The sequence below is a fragment of the Lissotriton vulgaris genome, chromosome 8 (genome assembly GCF_964263255.1).
Source record: "Lissotriton vulgaris chromosome 8, aLisVul1.2, whole genome shotgun sequence".
Classification (NCBI taxonomy): Eukaryota; Metazoa; Chordata; class Amphibia; order Caudata; family Salamandridae; genus Lissotriton; species Lissotriton vulgaris.
This window is the reverse complement of record NC_141696.1, coordinates 328679112-328697906: the sequence shown is the minus strand read 5'-3', so window position 1 is coordinate 328697906 and position 18795 is coordinate 328679112. Positions and strand designations below refer to the sequence as shown.

Below are 18795 nucleotides of genomic sequence, written 5' to 3'. Positions count from 1 at the left end.
CTCATTACAAGTAAAGGTCTTTTAAAGACCTGTGACAGTACTCTGGTGTGCCTTTGTGTGTGTCCAAGCTGTTTCAGCCAGGCTGACATACACGAGCTGGGGGAGTGGGGGGGGGGGGAGGGGGCTGGGGGAGGAGGCTGTAGCCCTTTCAGTTCAATAGACTTAGCTGTGGGTTTATTTTTACTTATAACGTTTTATATAGCACTAGTTTAGTAGGTATCAGAGCGCTTTACAAATACACAGTAAACAGCAGAAGGACAGCAAAAGGACATTACAATGATTGGTTCAAGTCCCACGAGCCCTCATACCTGGCGCCTGTGCAGGAGAAATGTGGCTGAGAGTCTGTTCTTCACGGTGAGATGTTTTCACTGCTGGCTGCCACCCCCCCCTCCCCCCCCCCCCCCCAAGCAGGGAGGCACAGGGATGCCCTGCCATGAGAGAGGAAGAAGAGGGAAGACGAAGCAGAGAGATACTGACCCCCCATGAGAGATGCACAGACAAGGTGGGTGAATGAATGATGGGTGGATGGATGGATGAAAGGGTGGACGGATGAAGGATGTATGGATGGATGAAAGGGGCTGTATGGATGGACGGATGGAAGGATGAAAGGGTGGACGGATGTGTGAAAAGGTGGGTGGATGAATGATGAGTGGATGGATGTAAAGATGAAAGGGTGGATGGAAGGATGAAAGGGTAGTTTGGATGAAGGATGGATGTATGGATGGATAAAAGGTTGCATGGATTAATGATGGATGGATTTTTGAAAAGGTGGGTGGATGAGTGATGGGTGAATGGATGGATGTAAGGGTGGATGGATGTAGGATGGATGTAAGGATGGAAGGATGAAAGTGTGGGTGGATGGATGAAGGATGGATGTATGGATGAAAGGGTGGATGGATATACGGATGGAATAATGAGAGGGTGGATGGATGAAGGATGGATGTATGGATGGAAGGATGAAAGGGTGGATGGATGAAAGATGGATGTATGGATGGATAAAAGGTTGCATGGATGAATGATGGATGGATGGATGTGTGAAAAGGTGGGGGATGAATGATGGATGGGTGGGTGGATGGATGAAAGGGTGGGTGGATGAAGGATGGATGTATGGATGAAAGGGTGGATGGATATATGGATGGAATAATGAAAGGGTGGATGGATGAAGGATGAATGGAAGAATGAAAAGGTGGATGGATGAAGGATGGATGGATGGATGGATGGATAAAAGGTTGCATGGATGAATGATGGATGGATGTGTGAAAAGGTGGGTGGAAGAATGATGGGTGGATGGATGGACGGGTGGATAGGTAAAGGATGGATGTATGGATGGAAGGATGAAAGGGTGGATGGATGATGGATGTATGGATGGATAAAAGGTTTCATGGATGAATGATGGATGGATGGATGGATGTGTGAAAAGGTGGGTGTGTGGATGGATGGGTGGATGGACGGGTGGATAGGTAAAGGATGGATGTATGGATGGAAGGATGGATGGATGAAGGATGGATGTATGGATGGAAGGATGAAAGGGTGGATGGATGAAGGATGGATGGATGTGTGGAAGTGTGGGTGGGTGGATGAATGATGGATGGATGGATGTGATGAGGTCTAACAGGCGCATTTATGGTTGTCGATAGTTGTTTATGATGAGGAGTACCAGTTTCTAGAATCTTTTGTCGGAAGGGGGTCCTTACGCCTAAAAAGGTTTTACAAGGGGGTCTCGGCATCAAAAAGTTTGAAGACCTCTGCCCTATGTGCAATTTATGTAACCTGAGCACCCAGGATCGCATGCATGTTTTGTTGATCTGCCCTGCGCTTCGCATATTGCGTCTCAAATGGTTAAAACCTATTTGTCTTCGTCTGGGCATTTCTACTCTGAACAGCTTTCTCCAATCACTTTATTGGCCTCCTAATGAAATGTTTTGTTTCTATATTTTTAACTTTTTCAAAGGTTTTTTAGCTATTTATTAATATGTTTCTGGAGATGTTTGACATTGCTCCCTGTTGTAGATTTGTCGGCGCATGTTATTTTGTATTCAAATATGTTTTTGAATGTCATTACTTTGATATGTATTTGTTTTTTCCTTTTATCACTGTGAATTTTTATGTGGCCCTCTTTGAGAGCCAAAACATAATAAAATAAATTGAAAATAAATTGAAATAAAAACATATTCCACCTCAGCTTACTGCCACCAAATCAAATGTTTTTCTGCCATTAATCATGCCGTAGGCCAACTACTGAATTTTGTTTTCAAGGATGCAAACTTACTTTTACTATCTCTCCAACTTCTATCCACATACATATGTTAATGAAACCCTCGACCCATACACCTCAAGCTTCTAGCCACACCCAGTCTTTCTTGGGCTGCCTCGAGAGAATGGTTCTTCCGCCTGGTCGGCCCTTTGTATTATCACCTCCTTCCTCAAGACATGCATGCTATTCTCTCTCTGTAAGAGTTTAAAAAGTGCTGACAAGCCACTTTCTACAAATAGTGTATACACTCCAGGGAAGTGTGTACATTGCAGGGCATTTCATTAGACATGTTATTACATAATTTGGACTGCTGCAGCTGTGTTGGTAGTAAGGATGGCCATTTTCATGGGTTGAAGTGAGCCCTGAGGATTTTGAGGAAGTGGAGTTCAGAGTGTCACTGGAAAATGTATTGTGCTTGTAAGAGAGATGGGTACTATTGTTGAGGGAATGTGTAGGTCTTGGGTTTTTGACAAGTTCATTATTGACTGTAGTGCTATATAATGTCTGTTAGTACTGAGTTAGGTCTTCAATGTGTGACTGTAAGAAGGGTCTAATGTAGGAAAATAGAAAAAGACTTGAATGGTGGCCGACCGCCCACGAAAGCCCTCCGACACCCTCAGAACACGCCAAAAACCTCGACATCGTACTAGACTCATCCCTCACCATGAACCGACAGGTCAACACTGTCACCTTCAGCTGCTTCAACACTCTCCGCATCCTCCGCAAGACTTTCAAAGGGATCTTCCCTGAGGCAAGGAAGACAGTCACCCACGCACTCCTCACCAGCAGACTGGACTATGGAAACGCACTCTACGCCAGCATAGACAAGTCTCTACTCCGCAGACTTCAGACGATACAGAACACCGCCGCCAGACTCGTCCTGGGCATCCCCCGGCACGAACACATCAGCCAACACCTACGAAGGCTCCACTGGCTCCCCGTAGAGAAAATAATCACCTTCAAAATCCTCACCCATGCCTACAAATGCCTACACAACACCGGACCCAAATACCGCAACGACAGAATTAACTTCCACATACCGAAAAGAAACCTCCGATCCTCCAATCTCGCACTGGCCGAAACCCCGCGCATCATCAGAGCCAGAGCAGGAGGAAGATCATTCTCTCACATCGCAGCCAAGACCAGGCACGAGCTCACGGCAGACATCAGACACCCCCTTCTCTGAACACCTTCAGGAAGACTCTCAAGACCTGGCTCTTCGGCTAAACAGTCCAGCAGACCCCCTAACTCCCCACTGCCCCCCCCCCCCCCCTCCCACTCAGCACCTTGAGACACTCACGGGTGAGTAGAACGCTGCAATTCCCCTGATTGATTGATTGATTGATTGATTGACTTGAGTGTCATTGGCACAAAGCTGATAAGAGAAGCAAAATGAGAAGAGAAAGTCGTGGAGGGAATACTTGTAGACTGCAAAAAATTGAAGGCCTGAAACAGAGCCTTGTGTAACAGCTGCTGGTAGTTAAGGCTAGTTTGTAATCCCGTAGAGGAGGCAGCTATCTTGTTCTTCCACCATTGATGTAGAGCTGCAGTCATTTTGGATTTGAAATTAGCGATGAATGGACCTATTCAAAATTGTGGTCATGCGTAATGGTGGTGATTGACCATTGTTGATAATATGACTTAAAAGGTTTATTTCACTAGATTATTAAAAGGAACAGTTGGGGAAGGGAGTTGTGGGGGAACGTTTAATACAATGACCAGATGGAGAAGGAATTATGGTGAGTTCAGAGTGATGCAAATAGAAAATGCAGTTGTATTTCCTCGACATCAGATGAGTTATGATGGATTTGTAAATGCTTTGTTGTGGGTGGGCTTAGAATGTGATTGGGAATTGATGAATGATGATGTGGGGTAGCATCATCAGCCATAGGGTTTGTAGATTGTAAGGCATAGGAAGAGAAGGTAGAGGAATGTGGGAAATAGTCAGACTTACCAGACAATACTTTGAGGATGGAGTGAAAACTTAATATGGGGACCTCTTGTTGCTTCCAGTGCCATAAGAATCTATTTATACGTTTTAAAAAAGTGTACCCGTTGGACAGAAAAGGCATGATGCCTGGCACCATTTAATTTTGTGATCATGTAAGCTGCCTCATTCTTTTATTTTTTTAAACATGTTTATTAGGTTTTATCATCATAAAGGTAAACATCCAGCATGTCAATATCGAGCAGCACACATATTTCCCCACCTCCCTATTCACATCTCCTTCCCCTAGATCAGAAACATAAATCTCAATGTTCAACAGTGCAGTCAGTCCTCCTACCCAGTTCTCTTCGCATGATAGCCTCAGACCCTCCACCCGGATCTGCTCCTCGGCAAGTGCGTGTTCAAGCCCCCCATATACCTCAGACCCCTCCACCCAGTCCATGGTAGCGCCTCCACTTTCCCCAAACCCTGCCAAATTTTTTGGGGCACCCCCTTGCATTATATGTTACTCTCTCTGCGGCCATCTAGAGGTCCATTCCCCTTCTCCATTCTTCTAGTTGAGGTGTGTCTGGCGCCGACCCTCCACCCGGATCTGCTCCTCGGCAAGTGCGTGTTCAAGCCCCCCATATACCTCAGACCCCTCCACCCAGTCCATGGTAGCGCCTCCACTTTCCCCAAACCCTGCCAAATTTTTTGGGGCACCCCCTTGCATTATATGTTACTCTCTCTGCGGCCATCTAGAGGTCCATTCCCCTTCTCCATTCTTCTAGTTGAGGTGTGTCTGGCGCCCCCCATTTCCGTGCCACGTCTCTCTTGGCCACTACTAGGGCCAGCGCCAGGAAGATCAGTAATGGTCTAGCCAGATCTACATCAATTGTCATTCCCAGTAGTGTAATCTTGGGGTCCAACGGTATGGTAGTCTCCAGTACTTCCCCCAGCTCCGTCAGTACCACCCCCCAGAACAGTTGGATATTTGGGCAGGACCAGATGGTATGGTAAAAGTCCCCTATGCCAATGCCACATCTCAGACACCCCGGGTCTGTTATTTTCCCAATCCTGTGTAGGCGTGCTCTATCATAATAGGTTCTATGGAGACATTAAATTGTATCAACCGAAGGTGGGAATTAACTGCCACCTCCCTTGGGTGCATTAGGACTACACCCCAGTCTACTTCATCCATGTCGCCCACCTCTTGCTCCCATGTTGTCCTTAAGTTCCCCAGTCGGTCTGGCCTATTATTCATTATTATTTTGTATGTGAGGGATACTGACTTACCAGCAATCCTTTCTTTTAGGAGGCGACCCTCTAGAGCAGAGGTCTTCAAACTTGTGTAGGTTGAGCCCCCCCAGCTGATTTATTTTAGATGTCGGCCCCCCCCTCAACACCTGACAGAAATTTCCGGAATCTGGTACACTAGATATTCAACACAATAAGAGTGTTTGGTAAACTGCAGGTTTGTGAGTGGGTGTTGTTAAATGACAGGCTTATTACACAGGTCAAAACACAATTTTCTGTCCCTGAGAGACGTCCAGTGATTTTTTTATTAGTTTAGCAACACTTGGACGTTTGTGTTCAGTCTCCTCAAGAGCATCTACTAAACATGGAAACTGCTTAAACAGGCCTTCTTCAACTAGTCTTCTCCATAATTTGAGCTTATTCTAGAATGCAGTTATTCTTTTATTCATGGTAGAAGAAGTGATCTCAGCTCTTTCTAGGAACAAATTTGAGGAATTTAATTTTTCAACTTGTCAGCAGGGTATGCTAAAAGCACAAGCCAGCAATCATTGCATAGTTCTTTTTTGTGACGTTGTGGTGGTGATAGGGGCTTGTACATATGCCCCTCACTTCTTTGATCTCCATGGTACATGTTCTTTGCAGCAGGTACATTAACTGTCTGCGCTGTGTGGGTGGCAGGACCGCCCACCTGAGTGCATGGTGAGGTGGGAGGCAAACTCCTCTGCTGAAACTGAAAGCAATGAACCAAGTAATTTCAGCTGCAGTGGGAGGCAAGGGAGTCCCCCCTGCTCTGAAACTGTGCCATGTCTGCCCTGGTGCATATCTTATTTAACCTATCCAACTCAACACAAGCTGAAAAAACTGAAGCAGGTGTGTTTGACCTGCTCTTCGAGCAGCGCCAGTACTGGAGATGCCGTTGTCGGCCCCTGGTGAGGTAATGGATTGCTCCACACACTGCTCCCAGGCTGCATGACCTGGACAGGTGCATAGCTGCCAAAGTTTCAGATTGCCATGTGTGACATTTTCATACTTTCAATGTAATTATGAGTGACATTTCAACGATTATGAGTGACACTTTCTCACGAGTAATATAAACATTAGAAATGACACCAGAGAGTGAGGCTGAGACACACTTAGGTCGCAGCCAGGCTGTATGTTATTATTTCAAGACTACTGTGGCAGTCTCAACCCTAATAAAAACAGTTAACCCTAACTGAACAGTCCTCCCCATTTGGCGAGTGGTGCCTATGTGCCCAGCCCTGCAGCAAGCATCAGATCACTCCAGCGCAGGCAGCTTGTCACAGAGCTAAAGGCTCTATTGACAGTGACTCTGCTGATCAGTGCTGAAAGTAAAGTAGTTGCTGTTAGACCCAGTTTGACCAGCACATTAATGAAGGAAAAATGAGAGGGAGAAGTTTTCCAGCCGCTTCTGACAACTCTCTGTATCCATAAGCAATGCTTCTGTGACTGCAGGTTGACAGATCCATGCTCGTACCCGTTCAGCGTGGATGCCTCAATGTTGAGGAGCCCTGTCTACTTTCTTCTGGAAGTCATAAGAGTTTGAGGTAGAACTCCATCCGGTATATAGGGATAGAGGGAAGAGATACTATAATGTAGTTAGAGATGAGAAAACGGGGATCCTATGACAGACATCAGTACGGTGACAAGATAACCCCATGTTATCAAGGATTGCCTTGCTCCTGTTGTAAATTTTCATTAAACAACTAATTCAACAACAAATCTACTGCGTTCTGGTAATTGCAGTCGTGGCTACCCAGTAGAGGCCTTAAAACACACCAAGACCCACCAGAGGCAGCAGACCTGATGTGTGGGAGAGTGGAGTGGAAAGAAAAAATTGGTATATCATCACACAATTTTCTTTTAGGGAGAAAAGCTAATATCACGACCCTAGCAAAAGGAGGATCAAGTGCAAGCAAACCCTTCCCACAGAAACACAGCTGCAGTGGTGTTTGTACTGCAGGTCTCTTGTTATGTGCAATTTTAATTGAATCTCTTGGCCCTGTTTAGGAACGTAGTATTTACAAGCGACTCAAGAATCACTAAAAGCAGCATTAGTATGAGCAGAGTACAAAGACTGATGTAGCTCACTCAGTCCTTGATATACTTATCTTATTTTTGTACAGCTTTTTACGTATGCTGTATACATTTCAGATAAGAGCATGTTTTAACATATTTCTGTGTTAAAAAAGTGCTCTTCTCTGAAATGTATACAGCATACGTAAAAATGAATTTAAGAGAATTAATCAAGTGTGCACAGCAATGTAGAATACCTCTGAGGAGTGCTTGCTTGTGATATGCAATGAAACTGTCTGCATGTCACAGAAAAAGAGAATAACGTAACAAAGTTTATGTACACCTCCTGGTAGAAATGAACAGTCTGGGAATGCCGAGCAAAGGCTTAGTGGCAGACCCTGTTCTCGATTTTTTAGTATTAGAAGAGACGGTCTGTACAGACTCCAGCCATTGCAATACACAACTAACAGGTCACCCCTTGACCCACGGGCTCGAGGCAGTACATGTCAAGTACAACACAGCCACCCTCAGCACTTAAACAGTTTGTAAAGATCCAGATGACCTCTGGAGTTCTGTGCACTCCACTGTAAACACTCTCAATTGCGTGACCTGTCCTATCAGTTTTATTAAACAAATTATAATGCAACTCGTAGATTTCAATGCAATTCTGATTATCGCTGTGATCTCCTGGTCCCTCCAGCTGAGCCCGTCGCTGCACTGTCTCAAGCGCAGTCTCGCCTAAACTGTCAGCAGTTATGACATGATGACGCACAGGGGCCACTTGCAGCCCCCCCCCCCCGCCGGGTTATTTAGCAGCAGGGCTGGAGCAGCGCACTACCAGGCTGCCTGTGCCATAGGAGGGAAAAGTAACAGCATTTCAGCTGTAGCAATTAACCTAATAATAGCTCTTCCAAATGGAAAAAAAACAACATGGGCACGTCGTGCCCCATCGATTCCCCTCCAATCCTCTGTTACCACTGAAGCCCCGCCCCCACCTACCCACTCGCTCCTCACCCCTGCCCCCCCCCCCCGCCCCGCACGTCGTCAGCACTGAATGGCCCTTCTTTCTGTTGATGTTGATTTCCACACACTATTTCACAGTGAGGCGACAGTAACCAAGTAAAGGCAGCGTCTTTACTAGACTTCAGCATCTGTATTGCACGCAAATTTTGCGGCACTTCCTGACCTCTCTGCTTCTGTCCCTCCTAATTGGTGGAACGTCAGTGGTGACGTTCCTATGGGCCCCAGAGTTCTCCAATCATACATCCCCGTTTAAAATGGGTGACGACACGGGACAGTGAAAGACAAAGGAATGTAACATTTTATGGTGGAGTGCGCCCCCCCCCCCCCTGAGATGGTGTCGCGCCCCCCCAGGGGGGCGCGCCCCACAGTTTGAAGAACACTGCTCTAGAGGAGCGTATTCTGGAAGCGCTTCTGCCAAAGCCCCTTCCGCCCTCCATGCGTGTCGTAGTTGCATGTATTTATAGTATTGCGTGTGTTGTAGCCCATATTCCTTGCGCAGTGAGGGAAACGATTGCAACACCCCTCGCTTCATCACTTCGCGCAGGATCGACATGCCAATGGCATCCCAACTCCTGAATCCCTTTAATTTATTAATTTCATTTAGTCGGGCGCATTTCCATAGTGGGGTTTGTTTCGTTCGTCTACGTTCCCACCCTATTGCTTTCGTCGCCCTCGTCCATATCCCTAGCGTGAGTTTCGTAGCCGGCAGCAGACTGGCCCTCCCCTTACCCCCGTACAAGCTGCCTCATTCTTAATGAAGATGGTAGGCGTTCTTACGATTACATTCTGCAAATAAAATGTTAATTTATGAGAGTGGGGCTCTGGAAGCACAAGGACTCTGGCATAAAACCCACTCTGCCCTCACCTTGTGACGACTGCCATTAGCTTAATGGTAGGAGATGTAGTAGGCACAGTTAAGTTAGTGGTATTTGTGGTGAAACACAGTAGTACAATTTAGTAGACATCAGTATTATTTAATTATCGGTGTTCAGCAGTGGCAGTTCAAACATTATGCATTAAGCATATTGGACACATATACAAAACATTAATCCTTTCCTCATCAGAAAGGGTAATTGAAAGACAGATCATAATCACTTTAACAGTTACTTGGGTACTGGAAGAGATAAATAAATTGTTTCCTATTCTTAAATATAAAAACCGGTCTTGACCTACAGGCTAATATTAACATATTTGAGGTCGCCTCTCCCATCACTTATCATGGCATGCTTCATCATAGGCGAACTCTCACAGTGGAGTAGGCTTGGTACCCAAGTACCTTTTGTGTTAGGATGTGGTAATCAGGAGGAAGCACTTGGGCTTTTTTCCTCTAGACTCTCCCTTTGTGATTATAGGACCATAATCATTGCACTTTCACAATTTTTAAGAGCAAGTGTGAAGCAGTAAACATTGGTATGAAGCAATGTGTAAGTTACAGGTGCATTCTGTGTAGAAGTTAGGGGTTTATCTTGCAAAGAGCATCTCAGTTCACAATTAGGACAAGCTATGGTAAAGCCATTGCACTGTCTTCAAATGTTAATGTAGTACAGTGCATAAAGTCAACATTGTTGCACACATTGCTCACAGAACTGAAGCACTTGCCTTCAGATGACTTGGGCATGGGTTCTGCTCCACTGCTTCTCATGTGTCCAAACATGTCCAAATAGGAGTGGCCCACTTCTCAGGCCATTCTCTGGAGTTGCGGGGATAGAGGCATCCTTCTAATTTGGATTCAATAGTGGTGGTGACCTACATGTAGAGGAGATGGAAACTACAAGTTTTCGAGAGGTGTGAAAAGATAGATCTTCCGTTTTGCCTGTGGAAATGGCCTATCAATCTAGACACTGACATTCCGACTGTGACTCTCAAGTATGGCCGCAGCTGCTTTCAAGCTTATCAAATGCCTAAGACCAGCCCTTGTCTTTTTCTTATTCGACAATGGAGACATTTGTGTCAGAGATGATGATCAAGGTTTTTTTTTTGGTTAGTTGCCATGCAATCATTACCAAGCAGTTTCAGTCTCATCTGTCCCCTTCCCTCATGAATGTTGAAAAACTATATATTAAGGCTTGCCCCACTTCGCTGGAGCTTTCAACTAAAATATAAATGAGAGAATTTTTGTTTTGGCATTCTCCACATTCCCGCTCGTTCCTTGATTATGGGGGAAAACATTAGTAAGTGTCTTTCTGATGCATTTTAATAGATGGATGATGGTGGGAATTCTAGTGCATGGCAGTAGAAAATACACATGATGCCCCTCGCCTTCCTCTACGCAAACATTGTATGGTGCACCAGTGACACCAGTGACACTGTTAAATACTTTTTTACTGCAATTGCAACTTAACCGTACTCTGTTCGTGGTACCCCCCTATTCACATTGTTAATATACTGATATTTTAGGCATTCAGCTACGCCCTTATCAACTCGATGGAGTCAATTGGTTATCGCAGCGCGTCAAAAATCAGCGTGGATGCATTCTAGGTGACGAGATGGGTCTTGGAAAGACATGCCAGGTATGTTGTCATTTCTTCATGGGTTAAAAGAGAATATTCCAAATGTGTTTTTTGAAGCCAGGCACTGGCTTTTTTGGAACAGGCCAAGCAAATGAACTTTGGCTTTCATTGATTGAATATATACCCTTACGACACATGCAAATACATAACATGCAATTACAACGTGGTCGTTACAACAACCGCGTTATTAGAACGCATACCATTTCATCGGAAGTCATTACTACGACTTGCTGTAGGGGGCGCGTGCTGGATTTAGGAATAGTATTATTTACTATTCCTACTCCAGTTTGCACAACAGCAGGGAAGGTGTTGGATCCTAAATCCAACACCAGTGCGCCCACTACAGCCAGTCGAACTAATGACTTGCGATGTAATTGTATGCGTGGTAACAACACGGTTGTTTTAACGACTGCGTTGTACTGGTACCACGTTGTGGAGACAGCGTTGTAAATGCTGTCTCCCCTTTGATTAAATAGATGTGTTTCATTTAATTCCTGTTACTGTTTAATATGACTTTCTGGATGGTTTTGCTATTCAGTATGTGCAACCTGATCTCCATCCTATTCATCTTATTATTTTCTATAATCATCAGCATTTTAAGGTGAAGCCTAGAAGTAATTATTTTCTCCTGCACTATCATATTTTCAATCAGCAAACTTAAGTTTCTAATTTCAGCTGGATTGGAGCAACCTGGCTATTGTCAGATTAACTGCAGTGAAACAAAGAAGGAGGCACTGAATAAGGTTGTAAAAAGCATTTGAAAACGGCAAAATAGATTTGACTTTTTATTGTTTAAATAATGAATATATGATTAGGAATTTAAAATTACATTGCTATAAGATTGTGTAGTCCATTGTATAAAGTGCTGTTTCTTAAAACAATAATTAGGTGGCATTTCTATTTATCTGTGCTATTGTACATTCTTGTACATATTCTAGGTATAGTGTGGGCGCACACCAGGTCTACTGCAAATCATACTGTGAGAAACAACCAGCTTAGACACTAAGGAGAGAGTCTATGTTCTGGCAGCAGGTGGGAGCCTGGTAGATTAAATGAGGGCAGACATCTAGATCCTTTCGTAATCTATCTATGTTGCTCCCTGCATATAAAGAAAAAAAATTGTGGGAGAAAAGACAGACTAGGAGAAAGTTCAGTCTGTGGTGTTGTGATACAAAGAGGAAAAGCTAAAACTATGTGATATACATAAATAATGTGTGCCTCCTTTACCCATTTATCCGTGTGTCCTTGTATTCTTACAACTCCAGAAACTGAGAGTCACCTACATTGAGCCAAAAGGGACTGGGTAGTTAAACAGATTAAAAACAAAAGGATCCCTTTTGTACTAAATCTTATTTCTTCAACCTGTAGTCAAACATGCACTGTACCAGAAGCAGACCAGGAAGAATATTAAACTAAAAACCAAATATAATTCTGTGTCCTACACTAAAAAATGTTTTTATTGTAAAATATTATATATAAATACATTCATAAAATGCTAATCTCTAATTTAGTACTTAATAAACACAATGGTAGTATACATCAGCTTAAAAATGTCTTTAGAAATTATTTTATCATATGTACAATATCCTACTCTGATAAACCATAAACATACATAAGTACAAATACACTGTAGATGCCAATTCATGTAAAGAATTTTTCTCTTTGCATAAAGATCTCTATCACATAAGAAATCTACAACCTTTATTCAGATATTTCATTTGCAAAAGGTGGTCAAAAGTTTTACAAATACAAAGAGACCCTTATCCCTCGTAGTACTGTGCCATTTTGAGATATTTTTGCTCTTCTATTTTTATTGTTTTAAACATGTTAATTAACAACACTGTTGTACATTTGTATTGTATTTTTACCGAAGACAAACGATTTCCATTACATTGTTGCTCAGGATCCATAGGAAACAGCAGCAAGTAATGGCGGTATGTTTTTTTAGGGCTGGCATTTAGTCCAAAGTATTACTTCTGTGTAGTTCGCACAATTTCAGTTAGTGATACTTCCATTATTGCTGTGCCTAAGTTGTGGGAGACACTGAAGTGGACAATGTATTCTATAACAAGAATGTAGCGATGTTACTCAGATCGTAGTGTGCTATTTTCACATTTTCTTTTGTTCTAATCTAGACCATTGCACTGCTTCTTTATTTGCGAGGGAGTTTGAAGAAGAAGGGTCCCTGTCTGATTCTGTGCCCTCTATCAGTTTTGAGCAATTGGAAAGAAGAAATGGAAAGGTAAGCCTTCTTTGTACAACACACGAAGTTTCGAAAATGTTATTGAGCAGCATATGCAAAAGCTTTATGATATCTCTTTGTCAGGGCACTGACTCACACATCCGTGCCTCTCTGTGGTTAATTTGCTTATGCTATGGTATGGTATTTCTTCAACCTCCTCTGGGGTAACTCCTGGTAGAGACAAATATACATAAAACATGCCTCTGTAAAGAAGAGAATGACGTCCAGGACCGGTAGTTTCAACCTCTTCTTTTGTACAGTACTCTTTTTGAAATTTGGAGGCTATTAAAAATCAGACCAACCAGCTAAACTCTTGCAGGGTAGGGTGTAAGTGAAGTCCTTAGCCCAAACAACCCCAAACCCTCAAATCTACGCATATTGCTTTATTGAAATAATTAGTTTTTATCATGTGTTAATCTAATATTTGAATATCATATGTATGAGGGATTTTACCGTTTAATTGGGTAATTCAGTAATTAGGAGTATTATTAAAATAAACAAAATATAGATGCCAAACATTATCAATCATGCATTCTAGCAAGCTTGTTTATTCTCCAAATCTACCTTTTGACATATTTGTTACTTTGTGGCCATGTAGCATCTAACCCCATGGAAACAGGAGTAGAGGTTCAAAGAGGGAGGGAGGGAGGTCTTGTCACTATTTACAAAGATTCTTCAAGAATGGCCGAACAGCCTACTTTAAAGGTTAATCTCGCGAATGCCTTTACTTCTCAATTGGCAAGAGTAACTTCTTTTTTATGGTTATTTTAATGTACAGTTAGTGGGATGGAAAAGCACTTGCAGGGAAAATACGTGTACCTCTTCCCGTATAGCCCAAATATGGTGTTGTCTTGATCCCTAATGCTGTTTTTTTTTTCCTAGGCGAACACGGATTTTGTGTGTATGCCATGACATAGGCCTGTATTAAACATTTCAGTCTTCTTAGACCTGTAGAGGTGCCCAAAACACTACCGTCATAGTGGTGGAAGGCTACCCCCTTCACCGGGAATTAAGCACTATGGTGGTAGCACACTGTGTAGGGATCAATAGTGGTGAACAGGACCTTTTTACCCTTATCACGGGAGTGAGGCCTTTTGGCTCACTCACCTTTTCAAAAGTTCAGTTGGTGTTTGCTCAACTCACCCTTTGCCCACATCAGATAAGTTGTGGAGAGCTGGCATGCACAGACGTAAGTAACGACTCTGCATAAGTTGTATGTGTGCCTGGAAAGGGTACAGTACAAGGAGAGAGCAGTACTATGCAGTGCATGTGTTGTTAGTAAATATACTGGGTGTATGTGTACAGAGAGGAATGCATTCCGTGAAAGATGTAGTGCTGTGCAGTGCGTGTGGGAATAAAGCTTGTGCTAAGTGTATGTATGCTTACGGGGAATACAACATAGAGGGTGTAGTGCGCTCAAAGTGAGTGTGTGTGCTGACAGTGTGTGTGTTTGTAAAGAGCACACACTAGTTAAAGATAGAAAGGTGTCAGTGCTAAACAGTGAATGCAGACTGAGTGTGTGTGTGTGTGTGTGTACGTGCTAAAGGTATATGTACATTTGAGGGTACAATGCATAGCAGTATTATTCTTGAACAGAAAGTGTGTTATTAATGTACATTGAGTGAGTGTGCTTACAGTGGTACATATTATGGTTGAACTTTGGTTCCATTTTAAGAAGCTGCCTGGTAAGGAAATGAGGAGGAGAGGAATCCCCCAAGACAGATTTGTGTATTGCTGCATTCCAGTGAGCTGGATAGGGACACCCTGGAGGGGAAAGGAATAGACTCCCTTTACATTTCAAAAGACTGTTCTTCGATTCAGTGATGGATCACAAGGAAGGAGCCGGAATACATCTCAGGAAGGGAGATGGGCCTGATAAAAAAAATCATAAATATTAGAGCTTGGTGTCTGGGATTAACCTTTTAATGTACATATCACTGTAGCTAATTGTTGTAAAGATGAGGCGTACCAGTAGAATTAAGAATGTCTTCTTTATTAAGTCTTCACACAATCACAGGTTCCAGTCAGCTGAAGTCAGCTGTGGAATGTTCACACATTCTTGCCAGGGCTATACCAAGGGAGAGGAGGGCAAGGGGGTGCGGAGCAAACCAAGTGAGATTACAACACATCTCCTTACCAAGGGAAAGGAATAAGTGGGTAGCGAGGGTATGTGGCAGTAACATTGCATAGGAAGAAACATTATAACAAAAGTACAAGGTCCGAGGACCGCTAGAAAGAAAGTTAAACCATACCGTTACAGTATTGACATTTTAAAGCGTGCCACACAATTCCAGGTAAGGTTCTCAAGTGACACAGTAGTCTTTAGTAGACCGGGGTGCAGATGTGGACCTTGACGACCTCCAAGGGCCACATCCGTCACACTACGCATTTGTGTCTCTGCTTGGGGAACATACTGTCAATCCTGTCCATACTCCATGTCTGTCCGTTGGTCAGCTGGACTACATTCCTACCTACTTTGGTTACACGCATGGGTTCAGAGAACCTGGTGGCATACCTCCTCCTATTGGGAAGGTCTATACGGACCCAGTCCCCTTCCCTTATCATGCTAGATTTCACGTGTTTGTCAGCATTGTACCTTGCTTCGTAATTGTCTTGGTGATCTCTAATACACTTTCCAATTTCGCCACGGTTAACATGGAAACTGGTTTGCCTTTTTAGTGGAGGTGAAAGTCTGGTTTTAGGGATCCTCCCTTTTATTGAACTGAAAGGAGACACACCTGTGACTAGGTTAGGAGTAGTGCGATAGGCCCAGAGTGTTTCCTGGAGTGTTTGTGCTGCTGAATTGCCTAATACCTCGGCACGTTGTATACATTCTTTTATCATGCGGTTCATGCGCTCCACCAACCCGTTGGCACGGGGACAATAAAGGGCAGATTTCAGGTGGGTGATGCCCATATCAGAAAGGAATTCCCTCATGTTCTCTGAAGTGAACTGTACCCCGTTGTCCATGACTAAACTATCTGGGATGCGTTCCTTAAAAAAAGTATCGTTAAGGAAGCCTATGAGTACCTTTGTATCAATTTGGTGGACACACTTGTAAACCACCCACTTAGTGTGGTAATTCACTAGGACTAGTATGAATCTCTCCTTCAAACTCTTGAGGGTCAGGGGGGCCAATTATGTCAAGAGCTAGTTTAGACCAAGGACTATCTGGTACAAAAACTGGGGATAGGGGTGGTTTCCTTGTCTGATGTGTCTTATCGGATTTGCTGCATTCCATACAGTCCCTAGCTGTGTGTTCTGCCATGCTATCCATCCCCCGCCACCAGTAGTCCAATCTTATTTTGTTTTTAGTTAGGCTATGCCCTAAGTGACCATCATGCGCTAAGTCTACAATTTTTTGCCTGAGAGAGATAGGTGGAACAATTTTATCTCTCCTATACATCATATCATCTTGGATGTTAAGTTCCAGCTTCACCTCCCAGAATCCACTCAATGCAGGTGCCATCTTATTTCTCTTTTTGGGCCACCCTTTTGTTATACAGTTTTTTTAGTGCTTGCATATCATCATCATTGCTCAAAACTTGCTCCCATTCTTCTTTGCTTAGGCACGTCAACTTCAAGATCCTCTCTTCATCTTCAGCTTCTACATTACCACTTTCGGTATCATTTGGTGAGCAGGACACGAAGTCTGCCACAACATTTTGTGAGCCCGACATGTATTTCACAGAGAAATTGTACCCCTCCAAACCCAAAATCCACCTTGAAATGCGTGGAGTAGTTTTTTCAGACCCTTTGGTTGTAAAGGCATACATGAGGGGTTTGTGGTCGGTCCTTATAGTGAAGGGAATGCCCCAGAGGAAGAAACGGAAATGTTTGATGGCCCCTGTGCAAGCGAATGCCTCCTTTTTGACTACGGAGTAGTTAACTTCTGCCCCTTTAAGGGCGCGAGAAGCAAAAGCCACCACTTGTTCCTTGTTATTGTCCATCTGGGTGAGACTAGCCCCTAACCCCTTATTACTGGCATCAGTGTACAAAATGGTGGGTTTGGTAGGGTCAAGCCTACCCAGCGATGGGGCTGCGGCAATGCTATCCTTCATTGGGGTGAACGCCACTTTACAGTTTTTATTTTATGTAAAGGGAGTTCTGGTCTTAAGTAACGATCTCAGAGGTTCTACAATGCTTGCATAATTATTTACAAACTTATTCTGATAATCCTAAGAATGATTTAAGATCATCTACATTTGTGGGTGGTTTGGTTCCTTGTATGGCTTCTACCAAGTCTACTTTGGGCTTTATTCCATCCTCCGAAATTGTGTGGCCCAGGTATTCAACCGACCCAACCCCTATGCAACACTTTTCCTTCTTTAGTGTCAATCCTGCAGCTTCCAACTTAGTCAACGCCCTCCTCAAAATGGAATTGTGTTCCTCCACGTCCTTCCCATAAATGAGGATGTCGTCCTGGAAGCACATGGTGTTTGGGAGACCTTCCAGTACATGTTGCATGATCCTCTGGAAGGCCGCGGCTGCCGACGCCAACCCAAAGGGCATGCGAATGTACTGGAAGGCCCCTGAAAGGGTAATGAAGGAGGTTAAGTGACGTGAATCCGGGTGCAATTCCACGTGGTGGTATGCAGACGAGAGGTCTAAGACGCTGAAACAGCTGGCACCCTTGATTAATGTAAAGACTTCATGTATATGTGGCAAAGGGTGCCTGTCTACCCAAATGTTGTTGTTTAGGTCCCTAAGGTCCACACACAATCTTATATCCGTACTAGAGGATTTAGTTGTAAGGACAATTGGGGCCAACCATTGGGAGCTGTCTATAGGTTCAATGACTCCATGAGCTAATAGTCTGTCCAATTCAGCTTGTAGGAGTGCCTGCATCAAATGAAGTATGGTTCTCACCTTGTGAGCTACGGGCTTGGCCTTGTTTTTAAGATTGATGGAACGCTGATAGTTCTTAAGTAGACCCAGCTCCTTAGTGAACACCTTAGGAAAATCGTCGCAAACTTCCTTGCCCCCCACCGACTGGTCCACTAGGAATACTTGGTAAGGGCTATTGGGGTCCAACTTGATGCCTAATTCCCGTTGGTGTTTCCACCCCAAAAGACTAGACCCTTTCTGTGTGAGATACATTTTACCCACTGTGCACCTTCCCTTGAACCCTATGTTCATGGTTGTCATGCCTACCAATGGTATGGGGTCCCCATTATATCCCCCTGGGTGTATGTCAGCAGGTTGTATTTTCGGTTGCCACGTGCGGAACATTTTAGAAAAGGTGTCTGCTTCCACTAAAGTATAAGGTGAGTATGAGTCTGCCAAAACCGTAACTTCCCTTTGTTCTAATGTTATGGTACAAGACGGAAATCCACCAGTCTTGTCCCCTTTTTGTACTTTGAACTCTAATTTTACTTCTTGGGGATGCTCCTGCTCAATGGAGTGAACTTTTTTAGATTGGTGATCTCTACAGAGTCTGGCCAGATGGCCCCTCCTGCCATATCTGTGGCATGTGATTGACCTGGCTTGGCATCCTACATGATTGGCAAGGTGATTGGGGCTACCACATCTGAAACACTTTAATTTA

The 18795-nt window shown here is 43.8% G+C and overlaps 1 protein-coding gene across 2 annotated transcripts in view; it reads left to right on the top strand.

Moving 5' to 3' along the window:
• The window catches only part of CHD1L (chromodomain helicase DNA binding protein 1 like), a 392592-nt gene that overhangs the window by 16827 nt on the left and 356970 nt on the right, over positions 1-18795 (top strand). For both annotated transcript variants that reach the window (XM_086934085.1, XM_086934086.1), the window contains exons 2-3: positions 10893-11005; positions 13141-13247. In XM_086934085.1, the coding sequence (XP_086790211.1) occupies positions 10893-11005; positions 13141-13247 (220 nt within the window). The remainder of the gene's footprint in view (positions 1-10892; positions 11006-13140; positions 13248-18795) is intronic.